This window comes from Ammodytes marinus (assembly GCF_949987685.1).
Source record: "Ammodytes marinus genome assembly, chromosome: 6".
In the NCBI taxonomy this organism is placed as follows: Eukaryota; Metazoa; Chordata; class Actinopteri; order Uranoscopiformes; family Ammodytidae; genus Ammodytes; species Ammodytes marinus.
In genome coordinates, this window is record NC_137235.1 from 1392004 (window position 1) to 1409357 (window position 17354).

The 17354-nt window shown below is 37.5% G+C and overlaps 1 protein-coding gene across 1 annotated transcript in view; it reads left to right on the plus strand.

The window, feature by feature from the left end:
* Nucleotides 1-2646: 2646 nt before the first annotated feature.
* The window catches only part of tmprss6 (transmembrane serine protease 6), a gene marked incomplete at its 3' end in the record, with an annotated part of 42850 nt that continues 28142 nt past the window's right edge, over nt 2647-17354 (plus strand). The window contains exons 1-9 of the mRNA XM_080029828.1: nt 2647-2765; nt 3750-3861; nt 4594-4690; nt 6015-6105; nt 6695-6828; nt 8016-8205; nt 8943-9036; nt 9875-9962; nt 11523-12359. Coding sequence (XP_079885954.1) covers nt 2666-2765; nt 3750-3861; nt 4594-4690; nt 6015-6105; nt 6695-6828; nt 8016-8205; nt 8943-9036; nt 9875-9962; nt 11523-12359 — 1743 coding nt within the window. The 5' untranslated portion in view covers nt 2647-2665. The remainder of the gene's footprint in view (nt 2766-3749; nt 3862-4593; nt 4691-6014; nt 6106-6694; nt 6829-8015; nt 8206-8942; nt 9037-9874; nt 9963-11522; nt 12360-17354) is intronic.

A 17354-nucleotide genomic window follows, 5' to 3' on the forward strand; every position in this document is an offset into this window, starting at 1 on the left:
TCTCTCTCTCTCTCTTTCTCTCTCCCTCTCTCTCTCTCTCTCTCTCTCTCTCTCTCTCTCCCTCTCTCTCTCTTTCTCTCTCTCTGTCTCCCTCTCTCTCTCTGTCTCTCTCTCTCTCTACCTCTCTCTCTCTCTCTGTCTCTCTCTCTCTCTACCTCTCTCTCTCTCTCTCTCTCTCTCTCTCTCTCTCTCTCTCTCTCTCTCTCTCTCTCTGATGATTTTCTTCAGGTCAGATAAAAGGAATGAACCCAGCACTTTGAGGCAGAGATGAGCCGATCCGTCAACAGGTAAGCACTGCACTGGTGGACACACATTTTCTTTTTAAAGGGTATATTCATTCTCTGTTAATTGTGATTTACTGTTATGTAATGTAAGGCAAGGCAAGGCAAGTTTATTTCTATAGCACAATTCAGACACAAGGCCATTCAAAGTGCTTTACAGGGGGCAAGATTAAAATACACAATACACATTAGAAAAGCGAATGAATAGAAATATAACATTTAAATTAAATAAAAAGTACAGGTTAAAATGGAAACAGAAAAGTCTTCAGATTTGATTTAAAGGAGCTGAGAGTTGCAGCAGACCTCAAGTTTTCTGGGAGTTTGTTCCAGAGATTTGGTGCATAAAAACTTAAAGCTGCTTCTCCTTGTTTAGTCCTAACTCTGTCTGTCTGTCTGTCTGTCTGTCTGTCTGTCTGTCTGTCTGTCTGTCTGTCTGTCTGTCTGTCTGTCTGTCTGTCTGTCTGTCTGTCTGTCTGTCTGTCTGTCTGTCTGTCTGTCTGTCTCCTTGTTTAGTCCTAACTCTGGAAATGTAACTTTATTTAAACAGGGACAATATACAACAGAAACATTAACCTTGTTTAGAGCAAGAGGAGAGATGCATTGTGCCAGGTTTTAGCAAACTGCTATTTTCCACCTGTTTTAGTCCCTGGGCAGGTAAGGCAAGGCAAGGCAAGTTTATTTCTATAGCACAATTCAGACACAAGGCCATTCAAAGTGCTTTACAGGGGCAAGATTAAAAGGTAAGGAGAATAAATACTACTAAACTAAACAGGACTCAATAATATCTAGACATGGGATTACACATTAATTAAAATGAATGCTCGTTAATTCTTAATAAGCATCAACTAGCATTAAGTAACTGTTGATAACTGCTTGGTTCGCTTTTAAATGTTTTATTCATTCGCTTTTCTAATGTGTCTATCTATCTATCTATCTATCTATCTATCTATCTATCTATCTATCTATCTATCTATCTATCTATCTATCTATCTATCTATCTATCTATCTATCTATCTATCTATCTATCTATCTATCTATCTATCTATCTATCTATCTATCTATCTATCTATCTATCTATCCATCTATCTATCTATCTATCTATCTATCTTTCTATCTATCTATCTATCTATCTATCTCTCTCTCTCCGTCTGTCTGTCTGTCTGTCTGTCTGTCTGTCTGTCTGTCTGTCTGTCTGTCTGTCTGTCTGTCTGTCTGTCTATCTATCTATCTATCTATCTATTTATCTATCTATCTATCTTTTCTAATGTGTATTGTGTATTTTAATCTTGCCGCTGTAGAGCATTTCTTTGAGTGGCCTTGTGTCTGAATTGTGCTATAGAAATAAACTTGCCTTGCCTATCTATCTATCTATCTATCTATCTATCTATCTATCTATCTATCTATCTATCTATCTATCTATCTATCTATCTATCTATCTATCTATCTATCTATCTATCTATCTATCTATCTATCTATCTATCTATCTATCTATCTATCTATCTATCTATCTATCTATCTATCTTTTCTAATGTGTATTATGTATTTTAATCTTGCCCCTGTAAAGGACTTTGAATGGCCTGGTGTCTGAATTGTGCTATAGTAATAAACTTGCCTTGCCTTGGTTAATGCACAACACATGTGTCAATTATCAACAGCTGTTTTTATATAATTATTTAAATTTTTGTTTTTTGCTTTTTTATCAACAACGTTTTAATATTTTTTATTTTATTTATTTTTATTTTTATTTTTATTTTTATTTTTATTTTTATTTTTATTTTTATTTTTATTTTTATTTTTATTTTTATTTTTATTTTTATTTTTATTTTTATTTTTATTTTTATTTTTATTTTTTTAAATTTTCCTATCAACAACTTTTTAAATATCTCTTTTGTTTTTATTATTATTATAAGTTTTTTATTAACAGCTTTTATTTTTTTTATTATTAACAATTTTTAAAATATTTTGTTATTTAAATATATATTTTTTTTATTTATTTATTTATTTTTTATTAACAGCTGTTTTTAAAGATATTTGTTTTGGGCATTTTCCAGCTTTATTAGACAGTACAGAGTTGAAATGGGGAGAGAGAGAGAGAGAGAGAGAGAGAGAGAGGGGAGAGGGGATGACCTGCAGTAAAGGTCCCCAGGTCGGACTCGAACCTGCGACCACTGCAACGAAAGGCCGGAGCCAATATGGTACACACTCTATCCACTACACCACCGGAGCGCCCCGTTTAACAGCTGTTTTTATATATATTTTTTTGCACAGGATGAGAAGAAAGAGGAAGCATTGAGTGACACCGTACAGCTATAGACCAGTCCTCACACGGTTACATCTTATCCAGGTTTTGAATCCAGCCGTGCGGTTGGTTTTGAGATCTCGACATGGAGAGATATAAGGAAACCCATCTGCTCTTCCCTCTGATTCTCTCTCTGATGTGTGTCTGTGCAAACACACAGGAGGATCCTCCCAAACTCCCAGAAAGTGAGTGTTTTTTTTTGTTTTTTTTATGATAATTGAAACAAAGCTTTATTCCCTAAGGACTCAAAGCACTTTACAGGGTTCCAGGTTCAATTCGTTCACACACAGTCATACTGGTGGTGGTAAACTATGATAGTAGCCACAGCTGCCCTGGGGCAGACTGACGGAAGCGTGGCTGCCATTCCGCGCCAACGGCCCCTCTGACCACCACCTCAAACATACAGCAGTCATACACATTCACACGAGGCAAGGTGGGTGAAGTGTCTTGCCCAAGGACACAACAACCATGACACAGGTGGCAGAGCGGGGATCGAACCTCCAACCCTTTGATCATTGGCCAACCAGCTTAACCACCTGAGCCACGGTCGCCCCACTGTTTATTGTTCTTGTTTTACTCTATGCAGCAGGATTCAAAAGTATTTTCAGACACAAAACCAACTTTAAACCTCTGTCACGCAATCCTTCACACTGCAATTCATACATTTTTCAACATGTATACAATCATTGGCAAAACTTTGTTATTTTTATGCTTCTAAACAAAGCATTATTTGTTCTCTAAAGGCATAAGAGGATACCTGCGGGGTCTTAAAAACATGTAAAACGGAATTTAAAAGGTATAACAAAGTCTTCAATTTAACTTGAAGATGCCTGGGGGAAACTCTGAATATGTTTAATGTCTTTGAGTGTCTAGAAAAGCGCTATAAACTGTCTATAAAAGTCTTATCAATTTTAAGATTACAATGGAGGATTGTCCCATGCTCAACAGTTGATTTAATTCATATTTTCTCCTGTACTTTTTATTTTATTTAAATGTTTTACTTCTTTTCATTTGCTTTTAAATGTCTTCTAATGTGTTTTATGTATTTTAATCTTGCCCCTGTAAAGCACTTTGAATGGCCTTGTGTTTGAATTGTGCTATATAAATAAACTTGCCTTGCCTTTCTTTATATTTTCCTTAATTCATATTTTCTCCACAACTCCTCACAGATCTGACCTGCTTCACTGATTTCAACCGAACGGTCACCTGTGTTTTAAAAAGTCCAAATGTGTCCGGCCGACCAGACCATGTGTGCACAGTACTAATGAAAAAGGAGAAAGGGTAAGTGCAGGAGTCACAAAAAGGGGGGTTATGTCTGTCTGTCTGTCTGTCTGTCTGTCTGTCTGTCTGTCTGTCTGTCTGTCTGTCTGTCTGTCTGTCTGTCTGTCTGTCTGTCTGTCTGTCTGTCTGTCTGTCTATCTGTATGTCTGTCTGTCTGTCTGTCTGTCTGTCTGTCTGTCTATTCTAAACTTTCAGTGTGTGTTAATTCTAGCGCCCCCCTTTGGACAAAAGCGGTAGTGTTTTTACTACGCCAGCTGTTGTTCCTGGGTGAGCGTATACCCATGACAAAGGCATTGCGAAACACTATATAAAAATAGCATTCTTTTACACTGATGGTCTCGTTTGCTGTTACATGTAATTCATGATCATCAGAGGAAAAAATGAGACTGTTTCAGAAATATTTAAAAGTTCCTCGTAGCACCTTTAAGTAGATGCATATATACAGTCACCCTGTACCAAGATAACGTTATGAGTGCAGAAAATGAGTAACATGAATATAAAATTCAGGATGGCTTTTAATACACAGTAGCGTGATGACACTTTGATCTTGATCTTGTTTGATTTTGTCTTGTTTGATTTTGTCTTGTTTGATTTTATCTTATCGTGTTTTATCTTGCTCAATCCTGTAAAGCACTTTGGTACACCGAAAGGACTGTTGTAAAGGGCTGTATAAATAAAGTAAAGTACATTACATTACATTACATTAAAACTTTATTTTCTTGTCGTGGACAGCAGATTTCAGTTCAACAGTTCCTGTGTGCTGGCGCCTGTTGATGTTTCCAGCCCAGAGCTACAGACCTGCACCCTGATCTTCAACAGAGACGAAACGGTGAGCCGGAGTCTAAGCCTTTTAGAAAACAAACATTATTGTTACTAGCCCCTTAAAGGGTCACTGTGTAGTTTCAGAGGAGGAGGGTTTGTTTACGTGCACAGAGCCTGCAGTTAGATTACTAAACATATTTTCTCTACATGTAATTCTTAGTGTTGAATAATTCTATCATTATGAATCAAAACTAAGTTATTTTGAGGAACCTGGAACCAAACGTATATAAGACTAGAATATGTTTGTAAACCAAACTGTGGGCCCTGCTGCTGTAAACAACAACAACAGTGAAACAGTAACTTTTCAGGAAGCTTTCTAACTTCAAACAGTGTTCCAGGGATCACATTTTCCCTGTGAGGAAAGTTTGTTTATTCAGTGATGAGAATATACCTTAGAAAATGTTTCACTTCTCTGACACACACAAATTTAGATAGTGCACCTTTAAACCTGTTCATATGTATGTTTGATAGGAAACTATGAGTCAGAGAAAACTTTTAGAAAACAAACAGTATAGTTACTAGCCCTTTAAACCTGCAGTGTGTAGAATTTTGGGTTGTATTTCCTAGCAGATTTTGTAGAAAGTAATTATTATATCCATAAGTACATTTAATTTAGTGCATAATAGCTGAACATTTTTTTTTCAATTATTATTTTTCCCCTTAGAAAGGGTCTCATATATGTCTATATTTCTGCATATTTTGGACCAAGGCCTAGTGCCACCATCTTGAAAGTGTCATAGTTGGAATGTCATCAGGTGCATTGTTTAAAATTTAGAATTGTTCTTGTCCTTGAAGGTCATGATGTCATATTACACACTGCACCTTTAAAGCTGCAGTGTGTAATATGACATCATCAAGAAAGTTCTACAAAGTTCTAGAATGCAACGCTCCCTGGGTAACCCCAACCCTTTAGAATAATAACAGAAGCTACAGTGGCCTTCAAGGACAAGAAAAATTCTACATTTTAAACAATGCACCTGATGACATTCCAACTATGACGCTTTCAAGATGCCGGCACTAGGCCTTGGTCCAAATATGCAGAAATATGGACATATGAGACCCTTTCTAAGGGAGAAAAAAAATAATTAAAAACATTTTTTTCAGCTATTATGCACTAAATTAAATGTACTTATGGATATTATAATTACTTTCTACAAAATCTGCTATGAAATGAAACCCAAAATTCTACACACTGCAGGTTTAAAGGTGCACTATACAGCTCTGGAAAAAGTAAAGAAACCACTCCTAAATAATCTGTATCTCTGGTTTTACCATATTTTACTATGTACTATTTGAGGTCTTATGTTTTTTCTATTTTATTTATTTTTCAGTTTCTATCGTTTTATGAAATGTCGATCTATCTGAGCTGTAACCATGGAGAGCAGCGTTTGATCGTTTCCAACTGGAAGCCGTCTAGTCACAGTGAGTAACAATGAAATACACACATACGAATATTAGACTGTATTGTTTGTGACTAGGCCTATAACCTATATAGCTACTCATGATGACCTTAAACAAATCGTGCGTGTGTGTGTGTGTGTGTGTGTGTGTGTGTGTGTGTGTGTGTGTGTGTGTGTGTGTGTGTGTGTGTGTGTGTGTGTGTGTGCGTGTGTGTGCGTGTGTGTGTGTGTGTGTGTGTGTGTGTGAAAAATAAATTCAGTGTTAATACACAGCCTAGGTTCTGTTGTTTGCCCCTCCCCCCCTTTGTGTACATGGTAGTTTACAGAACCTAGGCTGCATAGGAACAATGTTTTTTTTGTTGCGCACACACAGTACAGACAGGTAGCAGATCATGAGGAGATATTCACTGATTTTGACGAAGAAGCGATCTCCAGAATCACTGACTCCACCTTTAAGTATTCACTTGCTATTCATATTTTCATCCATGTGTTTTAATATGTGTGTGTGTGTGTGTGTGTGTGTGTGTGTGTGTGTGTGTGTGTGTGTGTGTGTGTGTGTGTGTGTGTGTGTGTGTGTGTGTGTGTGTGTGTGTGTGCGTGTGTGTGTGTAGTAAAGCTGACTCCTCCAGGTAAACCAGAAGTGAACTTGACCACGGTCTCCTGGGTCGCGCAATCTGCCAAACGACAGCGAATCAACGTTTACGAATTCCAACTGCAGTACAGACAGAAGGGCCAACCGTGGAACGTGAGTAACTATTTTGGTTGCGTTCTGAATCGCATACTTTCTACTATATAGTTTGGTAGAAAAAAGATTTAGGATGTCCCGATTCTTGTGGCCAGATTTAGGATGGTTAGAAGTACCCGGATGTCCTACTTCATCCGGCCAAGATTGTTAGTGTTGAAAACTGCATCCTATTTGGGCGATTCTGACCCACAATCCAGTGCGCACGTGAAGTGACGTAACATCGACGAAGCCTCCATATGAAAACAAACGGGGATGCGACGGATATAAAAGCAAGAGGCAAGATCAAGGCGCAATGTTATGATGAAATAAGAGAGAAAAGTATGTCCCAATAGTATGCCTACTGCATCCTAGATTATTTTTTTTGTCAGATGTAGTATGTAGAATAGAAAAAAGAAAGAGTATGCGATTCGGAACGCAACCTTTGTTTCAATTTTAAAAGGTGCTCCGAGGGACTTTCAGTGTGTGTGTGTGTGTGTGTGTGTGTGTGTGTGTGTGTGTGTGTGTGTGTGTATATCTAGCTCCCCCCTTTGGACAACAGCGGTAGTGTTTTTACTACGCCAGCTGTTGTTCCTGGGTGAATGTGAGTTAACATTTGGTGGAATTTGATGGAAGTGTGCCGACATCAGTGACTGCACCAATAACCACTACAGATCCATGTATATAGTCTAGTCTGTGTCTGTGTGTGTGTGTGTGTGTGTGTGTGTTTTTTTTTCCCTCAGTCTTCCCTCGGCCCAGCTGTCCTGTTAATCCTAACCCTCCATTTTTAGTGTGATATCACACTAGTAAAAATGTAGGGTTAGACAGTGAGACCATAAATCACCCTTTTTGCCTTTTCTCAGGCTAGGATGAACCGATTTCTAAAATGTTTTGCACGTTTATACTACATAGGATCTCAGAGTTCAATACACCTTCATATTCACACAAAGTAAGATGTATGATGTGAAAGAGATAATTGTGTATTGTGTGGAATTGTCCGAAAGAATAATAAATAAATAAATAAATAAATAAACACGTAAATAAATAAATAAATAAATAAATAAATAAATAAATAAATAAATAAATAAATAAATAAATAAATAAATAAATAAATAAATAAATAAATAAATAAATAAATAAATAAATACATTTCCACCGGTGAAGTAGGTCTTTAAATGTTTTTTTAAATTCTCCTTATTGTTTGGTTGTAGGAACAGCAGGTTAAAGCCCTGCATTGTGCATGGGAGTGTGCAGCGGAGTTGGACAGAGATTTGCTGGTTCAAGGGGAAAGTTACGAGGCGCGCGTCCGAGTAAAGCCTGACCAATATTGGGCCGAATCTACCTGGAGTGACTGGGGTCCCACTGCAACATGGAAGTCCCTCGTCGGAAAACCACCAACAGGTAAAGATAGTGTGTGTGAGTGTGTGTGTGTGTGTGTGTGTGTGTGTGTGTGTGTGTGTGTGTCTGTGTGTTTGTGCGTGTGTGTGTGTGTGTGTGTGTGTGTGTGTGTGTGTGTGTGTGTGTGTGTGTGTGTGCGAATAGGGTGGCTTTTTTTTGAGATTCTGCCAGGTAACAGGCTGAAACAATGGGCACTGTGGTTCATTTTTAACAGTATATTACACATTTAGACTACTCTCCCCGCGTTCCAAATCACATACTCTTTCTTTTTTCTATTCTACATACTATATCTGACCGTAATAAGAATCTAGCGAGCATGCAGTATGCTATAATTTGGACATACATTTTTACCTTATTTATTATTCCAGTTTTGGAATGGCGTAGTAAAATCAATTCACCACGGATTTGGTCTGTAAAGTGTTATACAAATGTTATGCTTACCTCTTAAAAGTACTACAAGGAACTTTTTGAATATTTCTGAAACAGTCTAATTTTTCCTCTGATGATCATAAATTACATGTAACAGCAAAACGAGACCATCAGTGCAAAGAATGCTATTTTCAAATCGTTTTTTCTTAATGCCTTTGTCATGGGGTATACTAAACTCTCACCCAGGAACAACAGCTGGCGTAGTAAAAACACTACCGCTTTTGTCCAAAGGGGGGCGCTAGAATTAACACACACTGAAAGTTCGTCAAAGCACCTTTAACTAATATGTCATGCTCTGTCCTGTGTAATAGACGGACCTGGAGGTATTTTGGGCATCGCTGCAGGTGCAACAGTATTTGCCGCGTTCATGGTTGCCATTCTCTTAATGATCAACAAAACCACCTTGTAAGTAAACACACACACACACACACACACACACACACACACACACACACACACACACTCACACACACACTCACACACACACACACACACACACACACACACACACACACACACACACACACTGACACACACACACACACACACACACACACACACACACACACACACACACACACACACACACACACACACACACCGTGCAACAAAATATCCACATTACTAGGGTTTGAAAAATTTGGTGGATTTAGGTTTACAGTTATAGAGGCCTTACAACTTGAAAGTATTCTTTGTGATAGGTCGTCTGGGACAGGTCTGCTTACAGTCCCCAGAGTTAGGACTAAACAAGGAGAAGCAGCTTTTAGTTATTATGCACCAAATATCTGGAACAAACTCCCAGAAAACTTGAGGTCTGCTGCAACTCTCAGTTCTTTTAAATCGAGTCTGAAGACTTTTTTGTTTCCATTTTAACCTGCAATTTCTATTTTATTTGCTTCTTTTATTCGCTTTTAAATGTCTTCTAATGTGTTTTATGTATTCTAATCTTGCCCCTGTAAAGCACTTTGAGTGGCCTTGTGTCTGAATTGTGCTGTATAAATAAACTTGCCTTGTCTTGATGAGGTCTTTCTGTGTTCCAGGGTTCACATAGTTTACATGGGGAAGAGAATGATAGATCCCACACACACACACACACACACACACACACACACACACACACACACACACACACACACACACACACACACACACACACACACACACACACACACACACACACACACACACACACACACACACACACACATACTCTAATAGAAGATGATCTCTTTCTGTATTCCAGGGTTCACATAGTTTACATGGGAAAGAGAATGATAGACCCCGATGTGCCCACACCAGAAAAATCCTTCCTGAAGAACGCAGATTTCCAGGTCAGTTTATATAATTCATATTTTTCTTCATAGTCTTTTGAGAATGCTTTTTGTCAAAATCACTTTTATTTGTCAAAATCAGTGACTATCTCCTGATAATCTATACTGTTTTTTTTTGCTGGGAAAAAATCCAGTGTTATTACAAAGCCTAGGCTCTGTTATGAACTAATTATTTTAATTAATTATAAACATTTCAATAAAAACAAACTTAAAAATGAAGAAACCAAAATGACAAAGACCATTTTTCACGATAAAGTCAGTGGTATATGATTCGAAAAATTACATTTAAAGGGTTAATATGTTATGAACTAATTATTTTAATTAATTATTAACATTTCAATAAAAACAAACTTAAACTAGGTTAATAAAAAGCAGAAAACAACATGACAAAGACCATTTTTCATGATAAATGAAAAATGTAATCATATGGTGTATGATTCGAAAAAGAGGCATGTAAAAGGGTTAATATGTTATGCAATAATTATTTTAAATTAAATTAATCATAAACATTTCAATAAAAACAAACTTAAACAGGGTTAAAAATAAGCAGAAAACCACATGACCCATGATGTAGGCTTCTGTCTGCCCACACACAGGCAGTGAAACCAGACAGAGAAATGACTCATCCGTCAAGAGACAAACCACTCTGGAAAAAATGAAGAGACCAACTCAACTCAACTCAACTTTATTTATAAAGCCCTTTAAAACAACCACAGCTGAAACAAAGTGCTGTACATAATGCAGGTAAAACAATTTAAAAGCAAAACAACAATTTAAAATTCAGAAAAAACAATTAAAAAAAAGAAAAAAAAACTAATAAGCACAATGAATAAAATACATCATAGGACACTAAAACAAAATTAAGGTCTCATGCTGGGTTGAAAGCCAAGGAGTAAAAATGGGTTTTAAGACGTGTTTTAAAAATGGGCAGTGAGGGGGCCTGTCTAATATGGAGGGGGAGCTCGTTCCACAATTTTGGAGCGGCAACTGAGAAAGCTCTGTCCCCTCTGAGACCACTCCAAATGTTCAGTGTCTCTCGTTTGACTATTTATAGGCATATGTTTGAGTAGAATGAACATTTTGGTTTTATATTATAAGCTACTGATTTCTACCAAATTCTAATAAATGTTTTGCCATTAAAGAGCATTTCCATGAAGTAATGTAGAGATGAAGATTTAAGAAGTATCTCTTAGAACAAGTGTCTCTTATTTCTATTCATATTTTTCTTTCGCTTTTCTAATGTGTATTTTATACTTGATGTATTTTAATCTTGAAGTATTTTAATCTTGCCCCTGTAGAGCACCTTGAATGGCCTTGTGTCTGAATTGTGCTGTAGAAATAAACTTGCCTTGCTTTTGCTTTAGGACTTTTTTTCCGATACCTTCTCTCACTTCTTTCTCTACATTTTCCCCTGTATCTGCCATCGGTGTATGAGTGTGTGTATGAATGGGTGAATGTGGTAAGATATGTGAAGCGCTTTGGGGCTGAGAAAATCGGCTAGAAAAGCGCTATATAAGTCAAGTCCATTTACCATTTACCATTTTACATGTTCCCCTGTAGAGCTGGCTGAGCCCTTACCTTACCAAGGAATCCACAAATTCCTTCTTGAAATCAGGGGAATTCGCCCCGGTAGAGCTGACCTCCTGTGTGGATGCCATCGCGCCTTTCGGACCAGAATCCGCGGCACTCTTGGAGAAGATTCGAGGAAGCAACGGGAGCTACAACGATTCCTCCTCCGGTTCAGACTTCTCGAACCCGATTTATCCCGTCATGTGCCCCCCCCCTCCCGTTTCCCTACCTCTACCTCTGCCTGTGTCCACACTCACTCCTGGCAATTTGGGACCGTGCTTCGTTGACACGCCTTACGGGCCCGTTTGCAGTCAAGCTGAAAAAAGCGAAAAAAATTCTCAACCAGATAGGCAAGGAGAAGCAGCGGACATCTTAATTCTACCGTTGCTTACCAAAGAAAGCAACAACGCTGATATACCTAAAATGGCGGTAATTTCAGAATACGAGAAAGTCGAGAAGTTGCAAGTGGAGCGGTTGAGGCTCCAAAGTCTAGATTCGGGCGTGTGTAGCGGCGAGGAGATCAGTCAAGAAGAAAGCCTGGACGTAAGTGTCGATGAAGGCAGTAACGACGGGCTCGAAGCTACGCGAGAAACTGATTCAGAAAGAGGTGAAAAGGTTGATTTTAACAAGCTTTTCGGGGGTAGCGGAGGCGTTTTCGGCAAAGGGTCCATTCAGGTTTGTTCAGGGTATGAAAGAGTCCCCAAGACAAATGCAGACAGCTCCGAGTTACCTAGCCTAGATTCAGGGACGAGCAGTGGAGGAGAGGAGCGGATAAGCCAAGAAGAAAGTGTGGAGGAAGATATAGATAAGTCCACCCAGTTCACAAGCGTACTCTTTACTCCTAGTCCGATTTCTAGCATTTTACCATGTTCCGATTTGTCCGAATTCACAAAACTGCCTTTGGACTTCATTGGGACAGGGTTAGTTTCAGGTCTGCAACTAGAGACCAGTCATATGTATGAGGGTATTGGTGTATTGTCGACTTGCAGGGCAGTAGAGCCCTCTAGCGATGGGTATATGCCAGTACAACAGGAACAGTGCTAAACAAAAACCTACCCTTGCGTTCCAATCCCCATACTTCCCCTACTAGTTAGTATGCCAGAAAAAAGATTTAGGATGTCCCAAATACATGCATGTCAATTGTAGTATGCTGAAAATACATAAATGCCCCACTAACTCCAATAGTATTTTAGGAGTATTCGGCTTTATTCTTGACATAATGAAAAAAAACTCTTCCTTATCTGATTTTTTTTTCTCTCCTGTGGCCCCTAAAACTCTTCTGTACTTTAGTATGTAGTGTAGTAAAAAGAAAAAGTATGTGATTTGGAACGCAGGGATTGTCAGGACTCTATTCAGTATAGGCCTAACTATGCAACAGGAAATATCTATTTATTCCTATTTATTGAGAAAAAATAAAATAGAATATAATTGTGATTTGGGAAAGTTATCAAATAAGTAGACAGACTTTTAGTTGCATTTACCAAAAATATGTTTTCATACATGTTGGCGTTATCTGAGCTGGGCGTAGTACTAGCTTAGCATTGGAGCGCATGCTAAGCTTAAGACTCCTTAAAGCTGGGGTATAGGATTTCCTATTGGTCAAAGTTAACATGAGCGGTACACTTTGACCAATCAGAGCGAGGCTACGATTCTCTGTTCTTATTGGCTGTTGGGACTGTCCATTCACTTTGGCACGACTTTGTTGGTGTAGAGCGTGTCAGGGAGGGACCATGGGGGAGGGACCAAAGAGAACAAGTGGAGCGGTTGAGGTATTTGGATTCGAATCTCTATCCCAACTGCCATTTTCTCCCCAAATCCTCCACCCCAGTTTAACGTGAAATGAACTTTCACTGACTTGGACTGTTTTATCCGTATTTCTTGTTGTTGTTATCAGATTATTAGATAACCACGGATGGGTTGATGTGAGTTTTGCTTTAAGGTGTAGTCAGTGATTCTGGAGAACGCTTGTTGTCAAAATCTGTGAATATCTCCTCATGATCCGCTACCTGTCTGTACTGTGTGTGTGTGTGTGTGTGTGTGTGTGTGTGTGTGTGTGTGTGTGTGTGTGTGTGTGTGTTAGTGTTTGTGCCTTTCTGTCTATTTCAACTGTCTGCTAAAATGTAATGTAGAATAGAACATTTAACATAACTTAACTGGTTTCATATTATGTCATATGTCAAAGTATATATAAACTGTGAAGATGTATTTTTTAAAAATTTGTATTGTATTACAAGTAGGTGTATTGAAAACTGCAGACAGCTAAAAAAAATATCTAAACTCATATTTATATTTTTATATTTCTTAAACATTGTTATATTTTTAATGTTTGATTATTATTCATACATTTTTGTGTCTGTATACAACCATCTTTAACGGACATTATCTCAAAATCAGTTTTTTCCAATACTCTGAACCAGAAATCTCAACTTGTAAACCACTTACATTGTCATAAGGGTTTGTTCATATGTTATTCGCTTGATTTATGATACATTGTGTTCATAAAAACATGCTGAAAATGCATTTTTAAGACTTGTACATTGTATTTTTTGGTATATAAAAAGACCCAAGGCTGTATCCAGAATATATATATATATATATTTTTAAATGTTGGACTGTAATATGCTATGAAAATGAAATAAAGATTTTTACTCTGGCTTCATCCAACATTAAGATTTAATTTTTTGCAGATGCAGATGTTATATTAAACCTGCAGCGTGTAGAATTGTGGGTTTTATTTCCTAGCAGATTTTGTAGAAAGTAATTATAATATCCATAAGTACATTTAATTTAGTGCATAATAGCTGATTTTTTTTTTTTTTATTATTTATTTTTGTCTTAGAAAGGGTCTCCTAAAACAACAATCTCAACCTTAGCCTTAAAGGGTCAATGTGTAGTTTCAGAGGAGAGGGGATTTGTTTACATTCACAGAGCCTGCAGCTAGTTTACTAAACATATTTTCTCTACATGTAATTCTTAGTATTGAATAATTCTATCAACATAAATCAAAAGAAAAATATTTTGAGGAACCTGGAACCAAACTAGAATATGTTTGTAAACCAAACTGTGGGCCCTGTTGCAGTAAACAACAACAGTGAAACAGTAACTTTTCAGGAAGCTTTCTAACTTCAAACAGTGTTCCAGGGATCACATTTTCCCTGTGAGGAAAGTTTGTTTATTCAGTTATTATGAGAATATACCTTAGAAAATGTTTCACTTCTCTGACTAGGGATGTAACGATATGAAATTTTGGGTACGATACGATACGATACGATATTGCGATTGATATCACGATATCACGATACGATATTAAGCGCGGAATTCATTTCTACCCCCTCAAATGAAATGTTGTACCGCTGATTTAAATAAAACATAAACGCAAGAATAATTCAAATTTTTTATATCTTAATATGAAGAAGAGATTTCTGAGAGATTTAAACAACTTATCACCAAAACAAAGACACTGCTTCTCTACTGCTGTTTTTAAAGAAGCTTTACATCTATATTTTTCAAACTGAAATAGGAAGTTTAAATCTAAACTTAATTTAGTCACTTGTCTGTAACTGTAAAAGTATGTATAAAATAAAAATAATATAAATAGTGTGATAATTTCCTCATTTATTTATGTTTTATTTGCTTATCAACTCTATTTTTGCAAGCCATGCTTTTACCTTATTAGGCCTACATTATGACAAGCACAATTAACTCTGTAAAATATTTATTTATGATTTTTATTTGTTATTAACTTAAATTGCAGTCTCAAAATCAATGTTTTTGCAGTGCACTCCTCTCCCCCTCCCTTCCTCACACTTTCGCAACGTCACCTTCATTTGACCAAAGTAGTGTCACCTAAGTTTGACATAGTAGGGATTCCATAGTATTGCGCAACATGCTGTTAGCTACTGTCTGCTGAGTTCACGTGAAGTTGTGATGAATATATCAAGGATCTTTGGACTTATTTCCTTCATCTGCCTTTCACGGAAGTTCGCCGACTTTACCGGGGATTTAACGCGCGGTGGCGGTGGATTCTATTCTATTCTGTTCTGTTCTATTTTTTTTTTTTTTTTTTTTTTATAATCTCATTTCCTCACGTTCGCCTGGATTCATAATGATATAATTGACCCGCGAGCAACTTTCTCTTCAGTCTGGTAAGCTAGTCGATCTTTTTCTCTATCTCTCCCTTTTCTCTTTCTCTCTCTTCTTTGCTGCTACGTGACTCAATGTTGTGAAGCTGCACGCGCTAGTGTAAACAACGGCCCACGTGAGACGTGACTGTTCAGTTTAAAGTTAGAAGTAATGTTTCAGTGATAAGATGTTGTGTCAATGTGTTATTGTTTGGTTTCCAATGTTGGTGTGGCCCATACAGTGTTAGATTGAGTGCTACGTTTATGACAACGTTGCTCACCAGACTCTCCACAATGACGGAGCGCATTTACCATGCACGCTCGCCTCAATACCGTGACGCGGTATAACAAGAAAAAACTTACGGTTGACATTCGTGGCCTTTTCATATCGCGAACGACCGTTTTGCGGTATATTGTTACATCCCTATCTCTGACACACACAAAGTTACACACTGCAGCTTTAAGCTCTGTCTATCTCTCTATATACAACACACTCATGTTAATTAATACCTTTTGGGATTTCTTGTTTGCTTGGAAAAGTGGAGTGAAATTATTCCCCTTAGATTTACCAGAGCAGGTGCACATTGGGTAGGGAGCATCGCTGTTGCCAGGTAACGATAGGTGCGTCAGTGTACCTGTGTAGCTACCTCACTAACTGCTGCTTCTCTTGAATGAGTCGGTGCTCAATGCAGATGTAGGATTTATGAACAAGACATTTTTGTTATGATTTTGTGGACTTATTTTTTGGTTTTATTACAAGGATACAGATAACTGAACCTGTCTGCCTGTCTGCCTGCCTGTCTGTCTATCTTTCTGTCTGTCTATCTTTCTGTGTGTCTGTCTGTCTGTCTGTCTGTGTGTCTCTCTATCTATCTATCTATCTATCTATCTATCTATCTATCTATCTATCTATCTATCTATCTATCTATCTATCTATCTATCTATCTATCTATCTATCTATCTATCTATCTATCTATCTATCTATCTATCTATCTATCTATCTTTGCAATGTGCGGATACAAACTAGCTTTTGGAAAATATTGATTATTTTTTTCTCCTTTTTTTCTACACTTTGGACTTACAAACAGTGGCCTGCGAGCGAGCCATTCCCTGTCTGTAAGAGCTACATGTCTGGTTATGTTACGTGCTAACCAGTAATGCTAAATAAAAGCTTTTAAATTGATCGAAAAGACCCAGACTACAACAGACTTCCATGATGATTTTCCGACGGATATTGAGATGATTTCTGGAGGATCTAAGGACGTGGATTTATGCGATGGCGCTCGGACACGGCTCTAAGAAATCAACTACATGTGACGAAGGGTTCACTCAGTCTGCTCTCAACAATGGGGTCAGTCATGATAATGCTTTAATATCTGCTTTATATGTAGCTGCCTTGTATGCAATAGAGTATGTCTAGACTAATATGTGATACTCTGTTGATTAAAGGTGCACTATGTAACTTTAGGTGTGTCAGAGAAGTGGACTAAAACATATACTTTGAATGTTAATTGACAATCGTTTTATCAAGACTATAAAAAGAACAACTTGCGACTCTTCTACCGTGCTTTTTCAGGGTGCAGCTATGTCTGTTTTGCAAGACAACATTCAAGATTTAACAAACATACTCTAAGCAAATGTCAGTTTTGAAGACTTCTGTGCATTTTAATAAAATTAAAAAATAGCAAGAAAACTATATAGA